Genomic DNA, 22,500 nt, shown 5'->3' with positions numbered 1-22,500 from the left:
AGCCCCGCGGGACCCCCCCCCCCCCCCCCCACCTGTTCATGGTCGTACCAATGTACTGTGAAAGCCATTATTCTAACGAGGCGCATACATAACGATTTCCCAAAATTGACTAGTTTACGTGTACCAAAAAGGTAACGATTCTCACTCATTCTCAACGCTCAATAGGACAGTATATGTTGTATCGATTTCTGTATAACGATTTCTATTTTAACGTCAGATTTCTCCTCGTTAACTCGTTAGACAGTTTCCTCTGAGACAAAAATGCGATAATACTCATAAAAAGGACACACTTCAGGCTCATTACAAACATCTTGAAAGTTTTTGTCTTCACAAGTATACTTGATGTTTGTAATGAGCCTGAAGTGTGTCCTTTTTATGAGTATTAACTCGTTAGAGTTAGCACTTCGTTATATATATGGCTTTTACAGTAGTACACGTTCGGGCTCCCTGCATGTGATGATAGAAACAGGTAAATACTTACAGCACTACTAGCTGGCTGCTCATACACTAACAATTTCCAAAAAACTACCTAGAAAGCGCTGAAAAAGTGTTGAAAAATCCCATCACGCGTATCATAGAAAATGGATTATTCGTTCGATGGAGGGCGAAATTATTCGATAGATTATTCGTTCGAAGGATCCGTGTTCAGTGTAAACACTTCTGCCAACAGAATCTTATCTCTGTGTTTGAGCTGCTGATTGCTTGTCCATGTTGGTGTAGGCCTCCAAACCGTCCCAGGGCGCCTTATGACCATGTCCAGCATCGGGCGTATTAGCACGGCACACGGCGAGGTGGAGCAGAGGCTGACCGAGCATGCCGTAACGATTTGTTGCCTCGTTTGACCGCGTCTTCTGCGAAAGGAGGAAAGTCGCCGTGCAAGTCGTATGTGCCCAGGACACTGGTCCCATGCAATGCTGCTGTGTATCACCTCCTGACAGGCCACGATAACATCTTTGAAATAGCTCTCCGCTTGGGATCTCTTCAAGGATCCTCGAATTGTGGTGGTGTTCCTACGGATGCGGAAAACTGGCCTCTAGCCGAGTCTGACGCGAACCGTGAAATCTTTTTTTGTTTTTGGGGTCTCTCCTTTAGTTCTCCCTTTTTTTTTAAGAACCCATGTTTGGACATCTCTGTATGCGCTGCCTACACTCCTATTCTTTGATTCCGTATTTCTTTTGCCTCGTAGTGAGCATAGCAGCATAGCAAGTTTCTCGGACAACTAAAAACGGTGCTACTATCCGCTGATAATCTTAATAATTATAATGACAATATCGTGAATGATGTCATCACTGGCATTATCAGCGCTACATTGTGTATTGCTTTCCGTCCTTGTACGAGCCCGTTTTTTAAATACATTTGTCCCATGCGATGTTGACAGACTTTCACAGTTAATGGTTTTTGTCACTAGTTACATGTCCATCTTGCCACTTATGCCCTATAAGTAAAGCATAGCCTTGTAAAACAATACTGCATACTTGTGGATTTTCAAAAGCGCTGGATCTTATAGCTTTGGAGCGTTGGATTCAGATTTAGATCCCTTCTTTCTTTCGTTTAATAATTATTTTAAATTTTCTCCCTCAACTCAGATGGTGAGCCAGCGTATCTATGAAAATGACAATAGAGAGGTTGCACACAACAAGAAACTTGTAAGATCTTGACCGTCCGTGTTCGACTAACGAAAGCTGCTCGACTGTTTTTTCTGACTTTGTCGTCCATGCAATCATCGCCATTTCCTTTGTGACTTTCTCTATGTACAAGTATACAGTATACAGAGGCAGAAGTAAGGTCCCTGGAGGGCATCAATGGTGCCGCCGCGTCGTCGGCCATTTTGCAAGAGTAGCGATGAAGACAGAGATAATTCCGTAGATTAGCTAAAGCAGACCAAGCTACTAGTAAACTGGGGAATTGCCGTGTTCTTCACGCCAATGCAGCACTGCTTTTATAGCATTCACTTACATGTACATGTATGCAGTAAACAGCTCCGCGATCCGCATGTGCACGGAGCTAGCTCAGCCCTCGCCCCCAGGCTGTGAGTGCCGATAGGTCTGCTAGCACGCCAATCAGTAGGGGTCCCTGGCACTCCTACAAAGACAAGTACATGACAAGTACAGTGAAACCTGTCTAAGACGACCGCTCAAGGGACCTGCAAAATGTGGTCTCTGTTGCCAGGTGGTCTCCTTATCCAGGGTCGTTTGGCTGCAAATAGCATCCTTTGGTCCTGGTTACAGTGGTCCTCTGAGGCAGGTGGTCGCCTTATCAAAGTGGTCGCCTTGACCGGTTTTACTGTATTAGCTGTCAAGTGACGTTCCAGTAACGTTCATTTCACTTGATTCCAACCGGTTGCCAGTGTAGGTTCTACGCTGTCACTGTCTGTAGGTCATGTACTGTAATGTTGGTTTGTATTGCACATAATAAAGACAATTTATAAAAAGTAAAAAGGACCAAAGAACCACAAGTTACACTATAATGTCCACTAACACCACCAGTTACTAAGCAATCAGCTCATGCGATGACATTGCACGACACTGACCGACGGTACTGACGTCAACTAACTGGCTAACAGGTCTAGCACATCTTGGATGCGCACTCCAACATCCATTCCAACTTGGAAGGTTCTTAGTTATAGAAATAACATAAGGAGGAGGGGAAGGTGAGCGCAACCAAGATAAGCACGAGCTGAAAGTCTCAGCTATGAAGGACGTTGGCGGATGCATGTCGATGACGATACTGGCAAGACCATTGGACAATACGGTCAAACCACGATTCAAGGACGCAAAGCAGCATTCCACACAACTTGCGTGGCTCAAAAGATGCGAAGATCAAGAAAAGGGGAAACTATGCGAACAAGAATCATGCAAAACCGAACGCCTCAGTACAACAGAACCTTCCAAGTTAAAAGGCTGTTGGAGTAAGCATCCAAGATGTGCTAGAGCTGTTAGCCAGTTAGTTGTAGAACGTCAGTACCGTCGGTCAGTGTCGTGCAATGTTATCGCATGAGCTGATTGTTTAGTAACTGGTGGTGTTAGTGAACATTATAGTGTAACTTGTGGTTTTTTGGTCCTTTTTGCTTTTTATCAATTAATTCTTGGCTCTCCATCCGAGTTCAATAAAGACAATAACTCAATTATAGCTAGGATGCAGCCATCGCTAAACAGTAGTAAACATGATAACAAGGGGAAAGTTTTATGTACAACAAACTATATCCGGTATTTTGGTCTTTAGTAATGTCTGCATCCCTACTACTCTCACCTCCTTTGGAGAACCCATCGGCGAAGGTAATGATAGCTGTTAGCTAATACAGTCATTCTTGTACACACACACACACACACACACACACACACACACACACACACACACACACACACACACACACACACACACACACACACACACACACACACATTATACACACATTACCGCGCACATATTCGTGCACTAGGCCCTGGCGGATAATGCCGGCAGAATTTCGAGCAGAATAATTATGGGTTATTTTAGAAAAGGAGCAGAATGAGCAGAATTCGGCAGAAAAGTGCAGAAGAAGGAGCAGATACTGTGCAGCTATGAAATGCGGAGAGGGCTGCAGGCGCCTATTTACGGCTCCATTGTGTTAACAAGCGCGTGAGAATCCGGCAGAATACGAGCAGAATGGGGCAGAATACCGGCAGAAGACGAGCAGAATGTCGAGCAGAAAACGCTACTTTTCCGAGCATTATCCGCCAGGGCCTATCGTGCACCCAAACACAAACATACACTGGGACTTACTCACTGCCAAAATTGGTTATGTGGGCCTCCCCTGGAGAGAAAGAACGATTTAAAAGGGATATTGCTCTTTTGCGCTCCCCTCTCTTTATTGCTTATTCTGTTTGGCTCACTCTACCCAGAGAAGTTAAGGACCTGACCTCACTCCGCCTGTTTAAGATCCGTGCCGCCCCTTATTTACTACGACATGCATAGCTCATTATCCACATGTCCTTTGCGTCTCTGTGTTTTTCACTGTTTTTATTTGACATTATCTTTCTCTTTCTTTACGGAGTTGTTGCTGTTCATTTTGCTACTCTTTCTTTTTCCCTCCCCTTACTTTTATTTATCGCCGTGGTTGGCAATCACCCACTCTCTTTAACATTGGCCGGTGTTTCCACCGAGTCTTGAGATGTTGTAATAAATATATATAAATATATATATTGGAAAGATGACCAGCACACACACAAACATACACACACAAACCCACACAAACACAACCCCACACACCCCACACCCACAAACACACACACACGCGCGCGCACACGCACACACACGCGCACACACACACAAAGACACAGGATTCTTTCTCTGGATTTGCTGTGAAGAATGCTCTTCAGTCGAACTGGGATGTCCATTGCAGGGTCGGTTTCACATCAGTGGAAAATGACCAGAATTGATCACACGCTTCGGCCCAGCAGCGCGCCTAACCAGTCTTGTTACTGTCGTGGAATCCGATGACGAGGAATTAGGAGACGAGGAATCTTCCCGCTTGACATCGTCGACTATTTTTTCTGACTTTGTCGCCCATGCAATCTTGGCCATTTCCTTTTTTGACTTTCTCTATGTACAAGTATGCAGAGACAGAAGTACGGTCCGTCGAGGTGGTGTACTGAAACGCCGACTGCAATTGCAAACGATGCAGAAGGACCTGGTCTGTGTTGGTTGCTCTGGCCGAGCCATCGCTGCGCTTGTGACGCTCCATGTCTGGGCGCAATAGCACACAGCGCCACACAGCGGTTGCAGTGGACACTGCAGCGTTCGCTGGACATACATGTATCTTTATGTTAGGACTATATTTCACGGCTCGCGGAATGCAATGCAGACTACGGTACCCTCAACAGAACAAAACAAGTAAGGTATGGTATGGCTTCACCTTTTCTCTAAGCATAAACTGTTCGTAGTTCACCAGGACAAGTCATGCACAGTATTATACTATGAGCACTTCCAGTCGTAAATTGGAACCGAGCGAACAGAACTTGATTCATCAGGTGGTTAAACGTACGAAAATCAGACAGTGTACAATTGTACAAGGCAAGCCGTGGGTGGAAAAGACAAAGATCATTGCTTTTACAATCAGCTAAAGTGAGCTTCCATAATGACTCGACACTAGGGACATTTTCATCCGAAGCCTGTTCCGCTAGGGTTTTGTCGTTCTCCGTGACTTACATCGTGGGAGCATGCGCATGTCCAAACATGGATGTCGGGGAAACCCCTATCCGGGTTCACGAACAGTTACTGGTGAAAAAGTGTACCAAACAGATGCTCATAATAATTATTAGACTTATACTGTGTCTGTAGATGCTAGAATACGCACACGTTTTCGATACAGACGAAGATGGGAAAAGACCGGATAGAACAACACCGCTCACGACTGACACCCGTATAAAGTCCACTAGAACAATACCGGTACTCATACCAAGAGTGCATAACCCCGTAACCCCCCCCCCCCCTTGTGTACTCTTGCTCCTACTGTGCAGAATGACCGACTGACCATCATAGTCAGGTCAGACACTTTATCGCAGGACGTGCCCAGGGCTGGCTATCCTCGTTGTATTTAACAGAGGCATGGGAGACTTTCCAGAGCTGCATGGTGCCGCCATAACCAACACGTAGCTCAGTCCGCACGAACCAGAGATGGTAATGAAAGTCCAGGCTGGGTTTGTTCTCGCGTAGAAAGCGCACAGTTCCGGTGGAATGCTTCTGGATTTCTGTGGCCCTTTCTGAACTCGACTCGTGCGTGAGCACTTTTCCCGTCATTGTCATGTCGTACTTAACGAGGTCCCAGAACTGCCTGAAGTCGCGACACAGCTCGAAATCCGTCCAGTTCTCCAGGCAACAGCCGAACGTGGTTGACAGCTGAAAGAGCTCGTCGCAGAGGCGTAGGTCGTGCTGGCGGGATGCACGCCGCATCAGCGCCAAGAAGCCGTTCGGCGAATTGCAGAAGGCGAACATGTTCCAGAACTGCTTGGCCGTCTCCCGCGTCTTATAGTAGTATGGTGGTGCATGAAATAGTCCGTAGTCGACTGGTCCACCATGCTTCCACATTGTTGGTTTGGATCTGCCATGAATGTTCCTACCCCAGATACTTGTAGTTGCAGCCATGGTGCTCCGGGCAGGTGACGGCTTGGGGGTGCGAGCGACAGTAGCGGCAGTTGACGACGACGCGCTACTTCTGGAGAACAACCTCGCGAGTCTGCGAGGCCATTTTGAAGGCTGGCTCGGCGCGCTCTCGTCTGCTTTTGCCGCAGCACCCGGACTGGCTGTCTGACCGGCTGCTGCTGCTGATGGTTCTGATGGTTCTGCTCCTGCTGCTGTGATGACAGCCGGTGCGCTGGCACTGCGACGAACAGAGAACCAGGGCAGTGACGGTCGCGGCGTCCTGAGGTATCTCTCACCGTGCACAATCTGTCCACGATCAGCGACTGCACTGGTGCCGAAAGCGGGCGGCTGGGACGCTCCAGGATAAGGTACGCCTCTTCCGCTGTGCACGGTGAGGGCACTAGGCACGCGGGGGCGTTTCGAAGGATTGGGAGGCGGACGCACGTCTCCAACAGCACCTGTACCTGGTCTGTAAGCATGCGCTTTAGGACTGGCGGTCTCGCTTGTACGGTGCGTCGAAGGCGATGACAAAACCATGCTTTGCGACGTGCCATAAGTAGGTTGAGAAGGCGTCACGCCCCCCGCCTTGATGCCGGCCTCTGAACTTATGGAATAAATCCGGGAGCCGGCGGGGGCGACAGTGGAGCCGTCGTCGAGGCTGCGACCCATTCCATCTAATCTAACTCGCCTGGGATTATGATATTTATATTTTCTAGGAGCCTTTCCCGACGACGTCGTATCGGAGCTCGTTCTTTGCCTTTGGGAAGGTTGCGAGGAGGCAGCGGCGGCGAAGGACGGGCCGTACCCCAATGCGGAAGACCGTCCACTTTGCTTGCTTCGGTTTTCAGGACTGGTCGCTGGAGGTATGTCATACTCCCTCACGGCACTGGATATAGTGCTGCGTGATGTGGTGGAGTCCTCCGTGTCTGAGTGTGTCTTACTGACGTCACTGACTTTGCGGGAAAACCAATCACTGGGCTTCATCTGCTTCCGGGGGTTTCCCCTGGTAACCGCCGTTACGCCTAGCTGACCGCTGGTAACATTCGCCGAGCTGTCAGTGTGATCACGTGATCCGCTTCCAGTGGTGGTGAAGGTGGAAACAAGGCCGCTACTTGGCTGTGCACTGGAGGCGGATGCTTCTGCTGCTGCTGGTGCTGCTGTTGCTGCTGCTGCTGCTTCTGGTGCTGCTGCTTCTGCTGCTGCTTGAGGTTTCGAAGATTTAGTCTGCTCTGCATACGCTTTCGGCGCTTGTGTGGCGAAGAAGGACGCCGAGTCCGAGGTTTCCTTTTTCGGAGTGCGTTTCAAGAACGAAAGCAAGCCGCGGAGACCACGCCGCCTCCCGTGTCCCACACGATGGTCCGTTTCCGCCGCTCTAAGCAGTGGGAAGTTTTCGTCTTCGTCGCTGTCGCTGTTCTCTTGGTCTGGGGTAACAGTGGACGGCTTCTCCGGAGGCGAGGCACTGCCGGCCCTTGCCTCTAGTCCTGATTCGGCGTCCAAGCGGCGCAGTGGGCTGCTACACAGCACTTCAAGCGGGCGCGAAGCCGGGAAGCCCATCACCGCCGGCGCCGGTGCGACTTTGCCTGCTTGCTGGCTAACATTAACAGCTGATCCAGGTTGTTCCACTGTGTGGGCTGTACCGCCTGTAGCTTCTGCTGCTGCTGCGCTAGCCTGGCCCGATGCAGATGATGTTTGCTCCAGTCGACTAGGGGCCCGCGATGCCATGCCTTATGTGTCCGTGCCGTTGATACTGGGCACTACGGCGATTACTATCGAAGGCAGTGGTCGCTGACTGGACTGGAGGTTGATACTGGGCATCAGGGCGAGCACCATGGAAGACAGTGGTCGTTGACTTCACCTGACTTGACGTTGATGCTGATCGTATCGGGAGAGAATGAGGCGAGACCTTGTCATTCGAAACCTCAGCTACCATGAGAGTTGGCGCAACAGGCGGATGCAGCTTTATGTACAACTCCACAGGAGTGTGTGTAAGGTACAGTACAGCTCGCACGTCCTTGTTACCACCTGATATACAGCTGTATAATCATAACAACAATTTATTGTGTACTTAGAAGTAATTAGTTGCGAATTCGGCGGAATTAGTCATGAAGTTGGTTGTTCCAACGAGGAACACACGTTTCCTGCCGAAGTTGACACTGTGTATTGAGCAGGGAGTGGTGCGGTCTTGCAGGTTTGCCGAGTGGAAGGTGCGACGTGCTCCTCGTGTGCTCCGGATGGCAGTCGTGAGTCAGTCAAGTGTCAAGTTTAGTTCGGCAGGAAGCGTGTGTTCCTCGTTGGAACAACCAACTTCATAATTATTGTATTGCGTTACCTACCAGGTACTGTACTTGCCACCATACTGGTGGGAAATGGCAACAGGTTGCTGTAGTGCGGTGTTGAGTTGACCATCAGCCGCAAACGTAGCTGCCTCGCACCCAATTGTATTCCCAATTTAATTATTGTATTCTTTATCAGCTTCGAACGTAGCAATGGTAGTGTGCGGTACTGTTCGTGGAGTGTAGGGTCCGGCGGATTCTGCCGGCAGGAAAATTGGCAGAATTCGGTACTTTTTCTGGTAAGTTTTATGCATGTTTGGTATGTGGATAAAGAAATGGAGCAGAATTCGAGGTATTGCCCGCCATAAGGTTTGTATGGTTCTGCCAATTTCACTGCTTTTCGAGCAGAATCTGCCACCTTTTCGAGCAGAACCCGCCGGTCCCTAGACTGGAGTGCGTGTGTTGGTTTCATCCGCTGTTCGTGCTTTTCGCTTTCTACACAACCCACACTACTCATCTCTACAGGTAGTCTGTCAAACAGTTAATCATGACATGAGCATGATGCAAGGGCCGGCACGTTCGGGCTCTCCGCCTTCTCCGTGAAAAAATAATAAAAGAGGTTCTCCGTTCCGGCTCTACTCGTGCTCATCTAGGGAGAGAAAGAATCGAGACAGCGACTATCCACAACACGCTATTCAAGCAGCCAAACACTATGCAGGTACACCAAGACCATCATCCACTAGACAGCGACAACAATCGTACACGTCCATCATCAAACTGCCCTTTGTCGTTGATGGTTTGGCCGGTGATGTTCGTCGTAGATCTACGGTGAGATCTTTTCAGTAATGATGTGAGTGTGGTGTTCCAGTCGGTATGTCAATAAGGGCGCGTTCGAATTGTCTTCATCAACTGTTCGAACAAATTCCTAGAAGAGGTTTGTTGAAGTGTCCCAATAGAACTGTTTCTCTCATTTTAGAGTTTTTCAGTGGAATTGTCATGGCAATAATGACGTCCGTGATCCGATTGACCATCTCGACGTAGCTATTCCAAACTCTTCGGAACTAATCTACTTCTCCCATCAGATGAGGTTGTGGAGTTTTGAGGAGTTTCAGGGAGACTTTCGTTTTCTGAAGAGGCCTACAAGCCACCTCTTCAGGAAAACAAAACTCCTAAAAATTCAATTTTTAAAGTAAGAACCTGTCCTCTGTCAGATACTTCTTCTTTCATAATTTTCTAATTCCTGTCCTCTCTTATCTAAATGTGGCTTATCCATTCGCTTTTATATCACTGGGCCTAGTCCCCGTTTATTGTGCAAATTAAAATAAACCAACCAACCAACCATGGTCGTATGGTCATCATAGTCCCTTCCTGAATGCCCGAAGGCTGTGTATGAGAAAAGGAGAGGAAGAGGGCGACCTGATGAATGTCGTGCATGTGATGCGGGTATGCAGAGTGGTCAGTGTTTGTCACTGGATATTGCCTACTCAATGTTATGTACACTTTGCTTCGAGGAGTACGTTGGCGAGACTAACAACGAAGATAACTGCCAGTAAGAGGTTTGAGGAGCATTGCAGAGAGGCCAAAGTGCAAGCACCGGAGATGCCATGGGGAGAACAGTATCTACATTGTAGAACACCACCCACCACACAAGCTATCGCATCTACACCCATCACTTGTATGTAGTAATCCTGATGCTCTGATACATGCCGAGGCTAGCTGTAGGCTCAGTCTCCGGCTAGCTGTATGCTCAGTCTCCGGCTAGCTGTATGCTCAGTCTATACATTCTTATCTTCTTCTTTTTTCCTTTCTCTTTTTATAATAATGTTTTACTGAAGTTGTCTTCATATAAGGAGGCAGATATGCCTGTTTGTTGTACGACTTTAAATATATCCAACCAACCAACCAACCAACCATCACCAACGCATCGATGCTCGCCACACTGTCATCCATTGGAAATCGTCGTATACGTGACGGACACTCTAAGTGTGATCGTGACACAGGGACCGAGGCTGGAGATTGCAGGACACAGTGTGATCGTGAACAGGGACCGAGGCTCTTCGCGCGCTTGAGTCATGACCAAACCGGTAACACACGGACAGTGCAATTCTGGCGCCAGAATTAGAGAAATTCCGCCTTCTCTTCAGAATTGATGGATTCGACGGAATTGGATAAAGTCAATTCTAACGACGGAATTTGTCACTTTTTGTGTAATCGAACTGTGCATCGACAACAATACATGTAACTAATTCTAGAATTGAACGAAATGCGTGTAATCGAAAGCGCCCAGTACTATAGTACAGTCGTCCCTCTCTAATCCGGCACTTTATAATCCAGCACCCTCGATAAACCAGCACAAGTTTCAGTAGCCAAAATGTCCTCTTCATGCACATTGCAGCAGTAAATCAGATTTGTTAATCCAGCACCCTCCCTAATCCAGCAGATTTTCGTGGCACAAATGGTGCCGGATTATAGAGGGACCACTGTATACCATGGTATACGACTCCCTGGTTGAAATGTTGGCGTAGATCCACAATCATGATCTACGAGCACACAGTGACCATGGTGACGGTCAGTCTGGCACATACCGGTAGATCACCTGACACTATGATCAAGGGTTGATATCAAAATGCATGGCCCGAAGTAGTATAGTTTGCATGCTCGCACCATCGCACGCGCACGCATTGACAGAAATTCTGATGTCATCCCAGGATCAGAATCTCCTTTTTCAGTGCAAGGAATGTTCGCAGCCGACCGTTGACCAGGCTGGTTGACATAGATAGGCAGGGCCCCGTCGACGCCGCGGCCGGTGTTCGTTGATTCCTGACCTGCCAAGTGCTGATTTCAAGCCTACAACTACAAGTACAAAGGCCATGACTTGTGGCGTTGGCCAAGATCAAAGACAAGGACGTAGGCATTTGTCCGTTGGTTCGGTAGCCACATACAAAGCTATGCTCTAGGCACGGACTGTCCGGAGCTTGCGATGCAAACAACAAACAGGCCGCAAACACTCAAAATCGGACCAAAATCAGAAAGAAGACCGCACACATTGGTACGCGGAGAGCTTCTCTCTGTCGGTGACGAGGTCCTTCGCGACCGATTCTAACTCTCTCTGTCTCCAGTGTACTGGGTGCAGTAACATTTGGACTCGAGTGCAGTCCATCCTCTGCCGACTACGTTGCCCTTTGAGGCAGCGTCGAGGTATTCTGAGGACAGGACTTGCCCCGCATAATATCGACGCAGACGGTCGCGGCTTTACAACCGCCGACCCTCGCAGAAACCCGCCTCCAGCTGCAGTCGAGCCGAGGATCGAGCTGTGGCGTGGAGTCCGCCATTGAGTCTGTGCACCGTTCCAACTAACTTGGGTGCGATCCAACGATCAACGGTCGTGACGGAGCAAGACGTTTTCGCCGGTTGCTGTGGATAGTGTATCGAAGTTGAGACCTGGACGACAGCCTTCCCAGATGGAGTGGGCAGAAAAGAGCGGAGCTATGGCTCTCGGGAGTGGCTCAACCCAACAACAACGACGATCAGCCGTCAGGACAACGATGTCCTCCGTGTTGGCTGTGATTTCTCTAATTTGCCTCTCGTGGAGTTTGTCGGCTGGTAAGGATGTGTTTGAATGATTGGAGTCGTTGATGCATGAACGACGTTTTCTTTCACTGTGACCAACAATAGCCGTGGTTACTATGATTGATCGTAGTGATAATGCTCCTTGCTCGTGCGGCAGCTAACGGGTGGGGTTTGGGCGTGTACAGATCCAACACTCAGCGGTTCACTGCACCAGGACTACTTGTCCATCGAATGCGGCCTGACCAGTACAAGTTTCCCCTACACATGTCGGTTGTGACGAAAAATAATCTTATTTTCGTGGTCGCAGAAAGAATCTGGGAGCGATGTTTCGTACCGGAGCATGAAAGACATTCAGGATTCATTTAGCAGGGAGCACTACAGCGAAGCCTGACACACACACACACACACACACACACACACACACACACACACACACACACGCACACACACACACACACACACACACACACACACACACACACACACACACACTCTCTCTCTCTCTCTCTCTCTCTCTCTCTCTCTTGATTTTTGGAACATTTTCATGTGAAAGGATTCAGCAGACCCTTTGAGGTCAATGTCTGTTTCCTGCAAGAGGACTTTGGTTGAATCTTGAAATGTCGCACGATCTAAAACGGCGGCAGGTGAAGTCCGGCCTCATGAATGTTGCTACGTCCGAACCTAGCACTACAGACGTCATTTCTCTCTGCAATGACTACACGTCTACTATATTCATGAGGCCAGAGTCCTGTCTACCTTTATAGAGGTTATGCGAATGATGTCATGATGACATCATTCGCATAACCTCTATAAAGGTAGACAGGACTCTGGCCTCATGAATATAGTAGAACTAGCAGACTCGCCGTTCGGTTTTGCAGGGCAAGTCCACTACAACCGTACACACTGTGATACCAGCTCGCTCTCTGCATGAAATGTCATGAACTTTGTACGGTTATACTCATAAATTAATGTAAAAGAATGGGTTGTACCTGCCAAAAAATGGGGTAACTTGCCCCGCGAAAGAGGTATTTCTCCCCCGCCGGGACTGTACATGTAGTCTCTGTGTACTGTGAGTCTACAAATCTTGGGTCCATTCAAATTTCAGCCTGGTGACGGCCATCCTCGATGCATACCTCCCACTCTGGGTGTTTTGTTGTCATTGCCTGCAGGATTGGTGTCATCGCAATCCACTGCGGACACTGGCGTATTCCGCTTCCAGAAGAAGACGAATCCGTTCGGTATCGACGAGGGTACGACTGCACTGTACGTCGTCACGCTTCTGACGGCCCCGCACAACGACGTCACCCTGCGATTGAATCAGGTACGGTTGCTGCTGTTCGGGCCATGCAGGCACTCCTGGGGGGGGGGGGGGGGGGGGGGGGGTCGATTTCCGTCATCCTCGTGCTGCCGTGGGATATAGGATGTGCACCGTACCTTTTTATGATTATTTTTTTCCTCAGAATTTGATCTCTTTGTCCATTTCAACAAGCTCACAGCGAAAGGTGTACAGTGAAACTCATTACGAAAACACTGATTGGACAAATGTTTGCTTTTGACGCCCTAGTATTCAACACTCTATTGGATAAACCACTGTCTAGTCACTGGGATACAATATGGATAAGAAGAACTTCCCGTTATTGAGAACAAGTACCATCAGTCCCTTGGTCTTCGTCCTAAAGAGGTTTGACTGGACACAATCATATTTTTTTGAATGAATCGGACCTCGCAGCCCCTCCTAAAAAGTCAATACACCATGCAATGCCACCCGTCACCTCCAGGAAAATGGGTCACGGTGTGTCGTGGGACTGAAGTATACATGTATTCCACTTTGTTGCCCGTAAAAGGGTTGGTTAATCACGGCGGTGATGTTTGATTTGCCCATTTCAGGTTGACAGTCAGCTGAGCCCGATCACCACGCAGCTGCTGTTCGGCACTCACGCCTGGAATGTCTCGCAGGACATCAACCTGCGCGCCGTCGACGACACCATCATTCAGGTAATACGGTATGCACCAGACCGGCCGGTCCGGGGCTGCATGAATGCCCACCGGTTAAATACTGCGGGCTCAACCTAGATCCCAGTCACATTATGCTACTACTAAGTCAACAAATGGTTGATAGCATCCACCAGCTTTAAAATATACAGTGAAACCTGTCTAATGCAACCGCTCAAGGGACCTTCAAAAAAGTGTGGTCTCCGTTACCAGGTGGTCTCCTTATCCAGGGTCCTTCGACTGGAAATGGCATCCCTTCATCCTGATTTCAGTGGTGTTCGTTGACAGGTGGTCACCTTATCCGAGTGGTCGTCCCGACAGGTTCTTCTGTATGTAAGATGCCTTGTGATCAATTCGTGATAAACCTTCAGGCACTTCCAATTAGTACCCTATGGTAGTCTTATGCTCATGCTCTGTTATGTGTGTTATATAGATTTCACCCTGCTTTAGCCTAATGCTGGTGATGCGTGTGCGTGCGTGTGTGCGTGTGTGTGTGTGTGTGTGTGTGTGTGTGTGTGTGTGTGCGCGCGCGCGCGTGCATGCATGTGCGTGCGTGTGTGTGGGCGTGGGTGTGTGGTTGGTATAGATGTCACCCTATGGTGGCGTGGTGGAGGTAAGCAGCGACAGCGCAAACGCTCTATTCAACACATCCAGTGGCGTTGGCGTGGCAACCACCAATCTGACATTTATGCTGGTCGAAACTGATCAAGGTGAGAGAAAAAGAAAAGAAAAAAATCTTGGTTCACCGGCGACTTGGATGGAGCTCCAGCTCGGTTTTCCGCAGTTGAGAGAAACTGTGGAGGACTCCAGCATGATTTCATCGGGCACTTCATTCGAGCTCAGTACACAATCGAATGAAGTACCGTTTTGGTCATTTTCTGAGCAGGGCCTCTGCTTTCCAACTGCGTTGAGGAGTGCTGCTGAGGGTGACTAGCAGACCTAAACACATTGAAGCATCTCATGCATACCGTGTCACTCGTTACGACACAATAGTAATGATGTATGCACTTCCTCATGTTCACCCGGGGGATGTTTCTGTATTGTGTGTCTTTATCCCACATAGCCAATTTTATCGTTACGAGTGCCAACATTGGTTTTCTGTATCGTGTACGTGTGTATCTACTACATAGCCAATGTGATCATTACGCGTGCCAACATCGAGCCGTCACCACCGAACATACCCGAGGGACGCCAAGGCTACTACGACGTCGTGCTGAGCAGTCGTCCGTCGCAGACGGTCACCGTCCAGCTGCGCAGCGAGAACGGAACGTTGATGAGCGTCGAGCCGTCAGTCATGATCTTCAGGCCGGCCGAGTGGAATGTACCGCAACGTCTCACCATCAACGCCCTGGAAGACAGGGTAAGATCGGTCAAAAAAACATTCATGGTTCGCGTTATAATTTTTGAAAGGATAGGGAGAACTTCAAATTTGAGGGATGAGTCGTGGAAGTGAACCGCCTGAAAAGAGAACAAATGCTTTTGGAGTGAAACACTTGTCAGCGCCTTCTACGCTCCGCCTGGTCCCAAAGCTCGGGTGGTTAGAGCATTGCTCATGACAAGCAAGGTCCCGGGCTGGAGCCCTGGTGCGTCTGGCATTTTTTCTCTTTTCAGGCAGTTCACTTCACGACTGATCCTTGGAGTTCTTGTTACACTCTATTATAATTAAAGTTTGTTGATGCCGTCTTCATTCAGATGAAAGGGTTGGGGGGGGGGGGAGTGCGGCTGGTGAATGTTTTTTGCTGGTGTCTGCAAGCATCGTGTGGCCTCGTCTGGTTACAAGAAAAATCTATCAAGAAGTGAGGCTGAGCTCTCCGCATCCTTAGGAACGCCACCACCCTCTTAGGATCAACAGATCAGTTTTAGTTGAGCCAAGTGAATACTTCCAATTACTTACAACTTGAAAAGTGCATTGCCTGGCCACTGCATACCAGTGTAGCGCAGTTCTCCTTGTATTCCAGGGCAATCAGAAGGTAGGTCATGGTGGTACGGTCAGCCACCTGAAGTACAGTTTACTCGTAGAGTTGGGGTGGCTCCTCTGAAATGTTTCGAAATTTTAACCCCCGGATCAGTGATTTATTGATTCGCAGGGTACCCGGCACACAACGTTGTACGGCCAATACCTTACTGACAGTAGGGTACCCGGCACACAACGCTGTACGGCCAATACCTTACTGGCAGTAGGGTGCCCACCGCCCCAGTGTTGCGAGACAAACTTTGAAGAAGGCTGGTTTGTTTCTGTGCTGTGTCATTACAGGTTGATCGTGTTTCGCCGTACTCATCCCAATTCAGCATGGAGCTGAGCAGTCGTGACTTCAACTACAACAATCTGACTGTACCAGATTACAGGCTGACGTTTGAGGACAATGACAATGGTATAGCTGTGTGTGTGTATGTGTGTGTGTGTGTGTGTGCGTGCGTGCGTGTGTGTGTGTGTGTTTGTGTGTGTGTGTGTGTGTGTGTGCGTGTGTGTGCATGAGTGCGTGCGTTTGTGTGTGTGTGTGTGTGTGTGTCTGTTTGTCTGTGTGTGTGTGTGTGTGTGTGTGTGTGTGTGTGTGTGTGTGTGTGTGTGGCGCGCCCATAAGTGGGATCACTACCAAGTCCAACCAGAGTTCGGGGATTTCAGGGAGTGTCAGCCGTTGGGCGGTTCAATAGCCAATTGAGTCATCTTTCCAAGATCCTTTTGAATCTCTCTCCCCCTCTTCGGGGGAGACTCGCGTGACCAGTCTTGGCAGTGAGCAAGTACAGTACAGTGTGTGTGTGTGTGTGTGTGTGCGTGCGTGCGTGCGTGCGTGCGTGTGTGCGTGTGTGTGTGTGTGTATGTGTCGGTTTGTTTTGCTGTTTGGCTGACTGACAGTCTGTGTGTATGTAGCAGATAACAGACTGACAAGTGACCAGATATTCTGCCACGAAAATTATCTTCTACACTATTTATACCCATTAAATTGACGATCGCAATATAATCCACACTGGTGTAGTACCGGTGTTTAAAGTGCGATTTACACTCTGAGAATTTCGGTAACATGAATCCTTTTTGAGCCATTATCCGGAAACTGATTATATGGATTTAGCGGGTTTAGCATTACAGCTCTTCACGTGATGCCTGTTTCGTGCATTTGCGCTTGCTGCTCAGACCAGTCCGTTATCCACGGTTCAATCTGGTGGAGGCGTCAGCCGCTGATCAGCCGTACAACGGCCACGCTGTTGGTTGAGATGACCGTGGACTTGGCTTCGCAGTCGCGCAGACGCACGGTCGGTGAAAACGTCACCCTGCTGGACACGCGTCTGTCCGTGAACACCGGGGGTGGAGCGGCAGACGTGTTTCCCGTCACTCTTCCGGTGAGTTTGGATGCAGCTAACAACGAGGTTTGTGAGACTTACCACCTCACCCTCGCCGTGAGGTGCTGCACTGCCACCTTGGTATACCAGGCGTGGCGGTGGCCTGGCACACACGAAACTTCCTAAGCTGGTTGTGTTCTTCAACACAATTGTATGGCCGCAGACGCGTAGCACCGGCGTTGGATAAGGTCTGGTCGGAGGGGGGTCTGGGGATGTCCCCAGGGAAATTTGTGAAAATTAGGGTGCAAAATCCTGCATTCTGGGCATTTCTGGGCGAAAAAGTGGTCCAGACAAAGCCGGATCGGCCGCTACGCCCCTGAGCCGGTGGTAATGCTAACGTGTGAGCTTTATATATTGTTTTTCTTGCGGCAAGTTTGTCATGTTGCATCACAAGTGTACATTCAGTACTGTGTTAGGTGGTCATCGATTTTTTCTCTCCCTGTTATCTTGTAACCGGGTTTGCAATTATTACAGTGAAACCTGACTAAGGCTGTGAAGATTCTACGCTGCAAGTATTTTTTATTATTATTATGAAATGACCCAAAGGCAATGTGCCTATCGAGGGGTTCATTTGATTGAAAGAACAGTAGATGTAGATGTATGTACAAAGAGAAGTAGGGATTGATGAGGAGAGAAATGGGGAAAATTTAGCACTTTCTGAGCATGCAGAAAGCGGATATCGAGCACTTTGTGGGCAGCAAAGACGCAGGTATCGAGCACTTTGTGAGCAGCAAAGACGCGGGTGTCGACCACTTTGTGAGCATTTCCAGTTGCCCGTTGTCTTCTGTGTATTGATTAGCATTATCTGCGACTGTTTGTAACTGCTTTTGTTGATAGGTGGTGTCCGTACACGAGGATCTCGGCTACATGGTGTTGCATAGGGAGTTCACCTATACATTCCGCACGGCCAATAACATGGGACAACCTTGGCTAGCCATGCTGGATCATTGCTGCCGTCGATCCACACTACGTAACAATGCCGACACCAGGTGAGTTGCCTTCCAATGTGTACCTCCTATGGTGGTGTGTACATGCTCATGTAACTGCATTGGCAGCTCTGCTCTTTGCAGTATTCAATGCTGTGTGGGCAGATGTATAATTCTACCGCGTGTTTGCATGGGATATTATAGTTTTTTGTGTTTCCTGGAACTCTTACCTTCAGCTCCCCCCCCCCCCCTCAAATCCATTGAAACATTCTCTAGTCTGTCTCTTTCAACCTCTCTCCTCCACTCACTTTTCTGCTGCAGATTTATCAACTATGGTCTCATGAAGCCTGGGATTTGCCTTGATCCATCGAAGTTATTCCATGTTTGCTGTTTCTCTTTGTTGGAAATTGTAGAATGCTGCTCCAAGCCAAGCTGGATTTGACGCATGACGGCTCACCTCAGCTGCCTTCCTTGGCAGTGTACCCGCTGGCATCCGGTATGATGATTCATTGCTATCAAAGAGTACATAACCTCCACAAGGGACCCATTGCGCAATGACGTAATTTGTACCATAAACACCCCACACAGCCACCTGGGCATGGTCGTCTGGGGTGTTGAACAGTGCATTGCTGATCCCAGCGTACTCACATAACACCCCACACAGCCACCTGGGCATGGTCGTCTGGGGTGTTGAACAGTGCATTGCTGATCCCAGTGTACTCACATACCACCCCACCCAGCCACCTGGGCATGGTCGTCTGGGGGTGTTGAACAGTGCATTGCTGATCCCAGTGTACTCACATAACACCCCACACAGCCACCTGGGCATGGTCGTCTGGGGTGTTGAACAGTGCATTGCTGATCCCAGCGTACTCACATAACACTTCACACAGCCACCTGGGTATGGTCGTCTGGGGTGTTGAACAGTGCATTCCTGATCCCAGTGTACTCACATACCACCCCACCCAGCCACCTGGGCATGGTCGTCTGGGGGTGTTGAACAGTGCATTGCTGATCCCAGTGTACTCACATAACACCCCACACAGCCACCTGGGCATGGTCGTCTGGGGTGTTGAACAGTGCATTGCTGATCCCAGCGTACTCACATAACACCCCACACAGCCACCTGGGTATGGTCGTCTGGGGTGTTGAACAGTGCATTCCTGATCCCAGTGTACTCACATACCACCCCACCCAGCCACCTGGGCATGGTCGTCTGGGGGTGTTGAACAGTGCATTGCTGATCCCAGTGTACTCACATAACACCCCACACAGCCACCTGGGCATGGTCGTCTGGGGTGTTGAACAGTGCATTGCTGATCCCAGCATACTCACATAACACCCCACACAGCCACCTGGGCATGGTCGTCTGGGGTGTTGAACAGTGCATTGCTGATCCCAGTGTACTCACATACCACCCCACCCAGCCACCTGGGCATGGTCGTCTGGGGTGTTGAACAGTGCATTGCTGATCCCAGTGTACTCACATAACACCCCACACAGCCACCTGGGCATGGTCGTCTGGGGTGTTGAACAGTGCATTGCTGATCCCAGCGTACTCACATAACACCCCACACAGCCACCTGGGTATGGTCGTCTGGGGTGTTGAACAGTGCATTCCTGATCCCAGTGTACTCACATACCACCCCACCCAGCCACCTGGGCATGGTCGTCTGGGGGTGTTGAACAGTGCATTGCTGATCCCAGTGTACTCACATAACACCCCACACAGCCACCTGGGCATGGTCGTCTGGGGTGTTGAACAGTGCATTGCTGATCCCAGCGTACTCACATAACACCCCACACAGCCACCTAGGTATGGTCGTCTGGGGTGTTGAACAGTGCATTCCTGATCCCAGTGTACTCACATACCACCCCACCCAGCCACCTGGGCATGGTCGTCTGGGGGTGTTGAACAGTGCATTGCTGATCCCAGTGTACTCACATAACACCCCACACAGCCACCTGGGCATGGTCGTCTGGGGTGTTGAACAGTGCATTGCTGATCCCAGCATACTCACATAACACCCCACACAGCCACCTGGGCATGGTCGTCTGGGGTGTTTAACAGTGCATTGCTGATCCCAGTGTACTCACATACCACCCCACCCAGCCACCTGGGCATGGTCGTCTGGGGGTGTTGAACAGTGCATTGCTGATCCCAGTGTACTCACATAACACCCCACACAGCCACCTGGGCATGGTCGTCTGGGGTGTTGAACAGTGCATTGCTGATCCCAGCGTACTCACATAACACCCCACACAGCCACCTGGGTATGGTCGTCTGGGGTGTTGAACAGTGCATTCCTGATCCCAGTGTACTCACATACCACCCCACCCAGCCACCTGGGCATGGTCGTCTGGGGGTGTTGAACAGTGCATTGCTGATCCCAGTGTACTCACATAACACCCCACACAGCCACCTGGGCATGGTCGTCTGGGGTGTTGAACAGTGCATTGCTGATCCCAGCGTACTCACATAACACCCCACACAGCCACCTGGGTATGGTCGTCTGGGGTGTTGAACAGTGCATTCCTGATCCCAGTGTACTCACATACCACCCCACCCAGCCACCTGGGCATGGTCGTCTGGGGGTGTTGAACAGTGCATTGCTGATCCCAGTGTACTCACATAACACCCCACACAGCCACCTGGGCATGGTCGTCTGGGGTGTTGAACAGTGCATTGCTGATCCCAGCATACTCACATAACACCCCACACAGCCACCTGGGCATGGTCGTCTGGGGTGTTGAACATTGCATTGCTGATCCCAGTGTACTCACATACCACCCCACCCAGCCACCTGGGCATGGTCGTCTGGGGTGTTGAACAGTGCATTGCTGATCCCAGTGTACTCACATAACACCCCACACAGCCACCTGGGCATGGTCGTCTGGGGTGTTGAACAGTGCATTGCTGATCCCAGCGTACTCACATAACACCCCACACAGCCACCTGGGTATGGTCGTCTGGGGTGTTGAACAGTGCATTCCTGATCCCAGTGTACTCACATACCACCCCACCCAGCCACCTGGGCATGGTCGTCTGGGGGTGTTGAACAGTGCATTGCTGATCCCAGTGTACTCACATAACACCCCACACAGCCACCTGGGCATGGTCGTCTGGGGTGTTGAACAGTGCATTGCTGATCCCAGCGTACTCACATAACACCCCACACAGCCACCTAGGTATGGTCGTCTGGGGTGTTGAACAGTGCATTCCTGATCCCAGTGTACTCACATACCACCCCACCCAGCCACCTGGGCATGGTCGTCTGGGGGTGTTGAACAGTGCATTGCTGATCCCAGTGTACTCACATAACACCCCACACAGCCACCTGGGCATGGTCGTCTGGGGTGTTGAACAGTGCATTGCTGATCCCAGCATACTCACATAACACCCCACACAGCCACCTGGGCATGGTCGTCTGGGGTGTTGAACAGTGCATTGCTGATCCCAGTGTACTCACATACCACCCCACCCAGCCACCTGGGCATGGTCGTCTGGGGGTGTTGAACAGTGCATTGCTGATCCCAGTGTACTCACATAACACCCCACACAGCCACCTGGGCATGGTCGTCTGGGGTGTTGAACAGTGCATTGCTGATCCCAGCGTACTCACATAACACCCCACACAGCCACCTGGGTATGGTCGTCTGGGGTGTTGAACAGTGCATTCCTGATCCCAGTGTACTCACATACCACCCCACCCAGCCACCTGGGCATGGTCGTCTGGGGGTGTTGAACAGTGCATTGCTGATCCCAGTGTACTCACATAACACCCCACACAGCCACCTGGGCATGGTCGTCTGGGGTGTTGAACAGTGCATTGCTGATCCCAGCGTACTCACATAACACCCCACACAGCCACCTGGGTATGGTCGTCTGGGGTGTTGAACAGTGCATTCCTGATCCCAGTGTACTCACATACCACCCCACCCAGCCACCTGGGCATGGTCGTCTGGGGGTGTTGAACAGTGCATTGCTGATCCCAGTGTACTCACATAACACCCCACACAGCCACCTGGGCATGGTCGTCTGGGGTGTTGAACAGTGCATTGCTGATCCCAGTGTACTCACATAACACCCCACACAGCCACCTGGGCATGGTCGTCTGGGGTGTTGAACAGTGCATTGCTGATCCCAGTGTACTCACATAACACCCCACACAGCCACCTGGGCATGGTCGTCTGGGGTGTTGAACAGTGCATTGCTGATCCCAGCGTACTCACATAACACCCCAGACAGCCACCTGGGCATGGTCGTCTGGGGTGTTGAACAG

At 50.0% G+C, this 22,500-nt stretch overlaps 3 protein-coding genes across 3 annotated transcripts in view; 2 read left to right on the top strand and 1 right to left on the bottom strand.

The window, feature by feature from the left end:
• LOC135821348 (uncharacterized) overlaps positions 1-1,604 on the top strand; it is a 29,947-nt gene extending 28,343 nt beyond the window's left edge. The window contains exon 20 of the mRNA XM_065334417.1: positions 721-1,604. Within this exon, the coding sequence (XP_065190489.1) occupies positions 721-775 (55 nt within the window). The 3' untranslated portion in view covers positions 776-1,604. The remainder of the gene's footprint in view (positions 1-720) is intronic.
• Positions 1,605-5,520: 3,916 nt separating this feature from the next.
• On the bottom strand, positions 5,521-7,842 carry LOC135821851 (mucin-5AC-like). Its single transcript, XM_065334848.1, has one exon. It carries the CDS (start codon positions 7,840-7,842, stop codon positions 5,521-5,523), a length of 2,322 nt encoding a protein of 773 aa, XP_065190920.1.
• A 3,564-nt stretch (positions 7,843-11,406) lies between these two features.
• LOC135821347 (uncharacterized) overlaps positions 11,407-22,500 on the top strand; it is a 39,844-nt gene continuing 28,750 nt past the window's right edge. Inside the window, exons 1-9 of the mRNA XM_065334416.1 lie at positions 11,407-11,996; positions 13,133-13,284; positions 13,851-13,958; positions 14,542-14,665; positions 15,086-15,315; positions 16,210-16,327; positions 17,086-17,291; positions 18,129-18,280; positions 18,631-18,713. Coding sequence (XP_065190488.1) covers positions 11,855-11,996; positions 13,133-13,284; positions 13,851-13,958; positions 14,542-14,665; positions 15,086-15,315; positions 16,210-16,327; positions 17,086-17,291; positions 18,129-18,280; positions 18,631-18,713 — 1,315 coding nt within the window. The 5' untranslated portion in view covers positions 11,407-11,854. The remainder of the gene's footprint in view (positions 11,997-13,132; positions 13,285-13,850; positions 13,959-14,541; positions 14,666-15,085; positions 15,316-16,209; positions 16,328-17,085; positions 17,292-18,128; positions 18,281-18,630; positions 18,714-22,500) is intronic.

This window comes from Sycon ciliatum, chromosome 7 (genome assembly GCF_964019385.1).
Source record: "Sycon ciliatum chromosome 7, ocSycCili1.1, whole genome shotgun sequence".
In the NCBI taxonomy this organism is placed as follows: Eukaryota; Metazoa; Porifera; class Calcarea; order Leucosolenida; family Sycettidae; genus Sycon; species Sycon ciliatum.
Note: the sequence above shows the minus strand (reverse complement) of the source record. Positions and strands in the feature narration are given on the sequence as shown.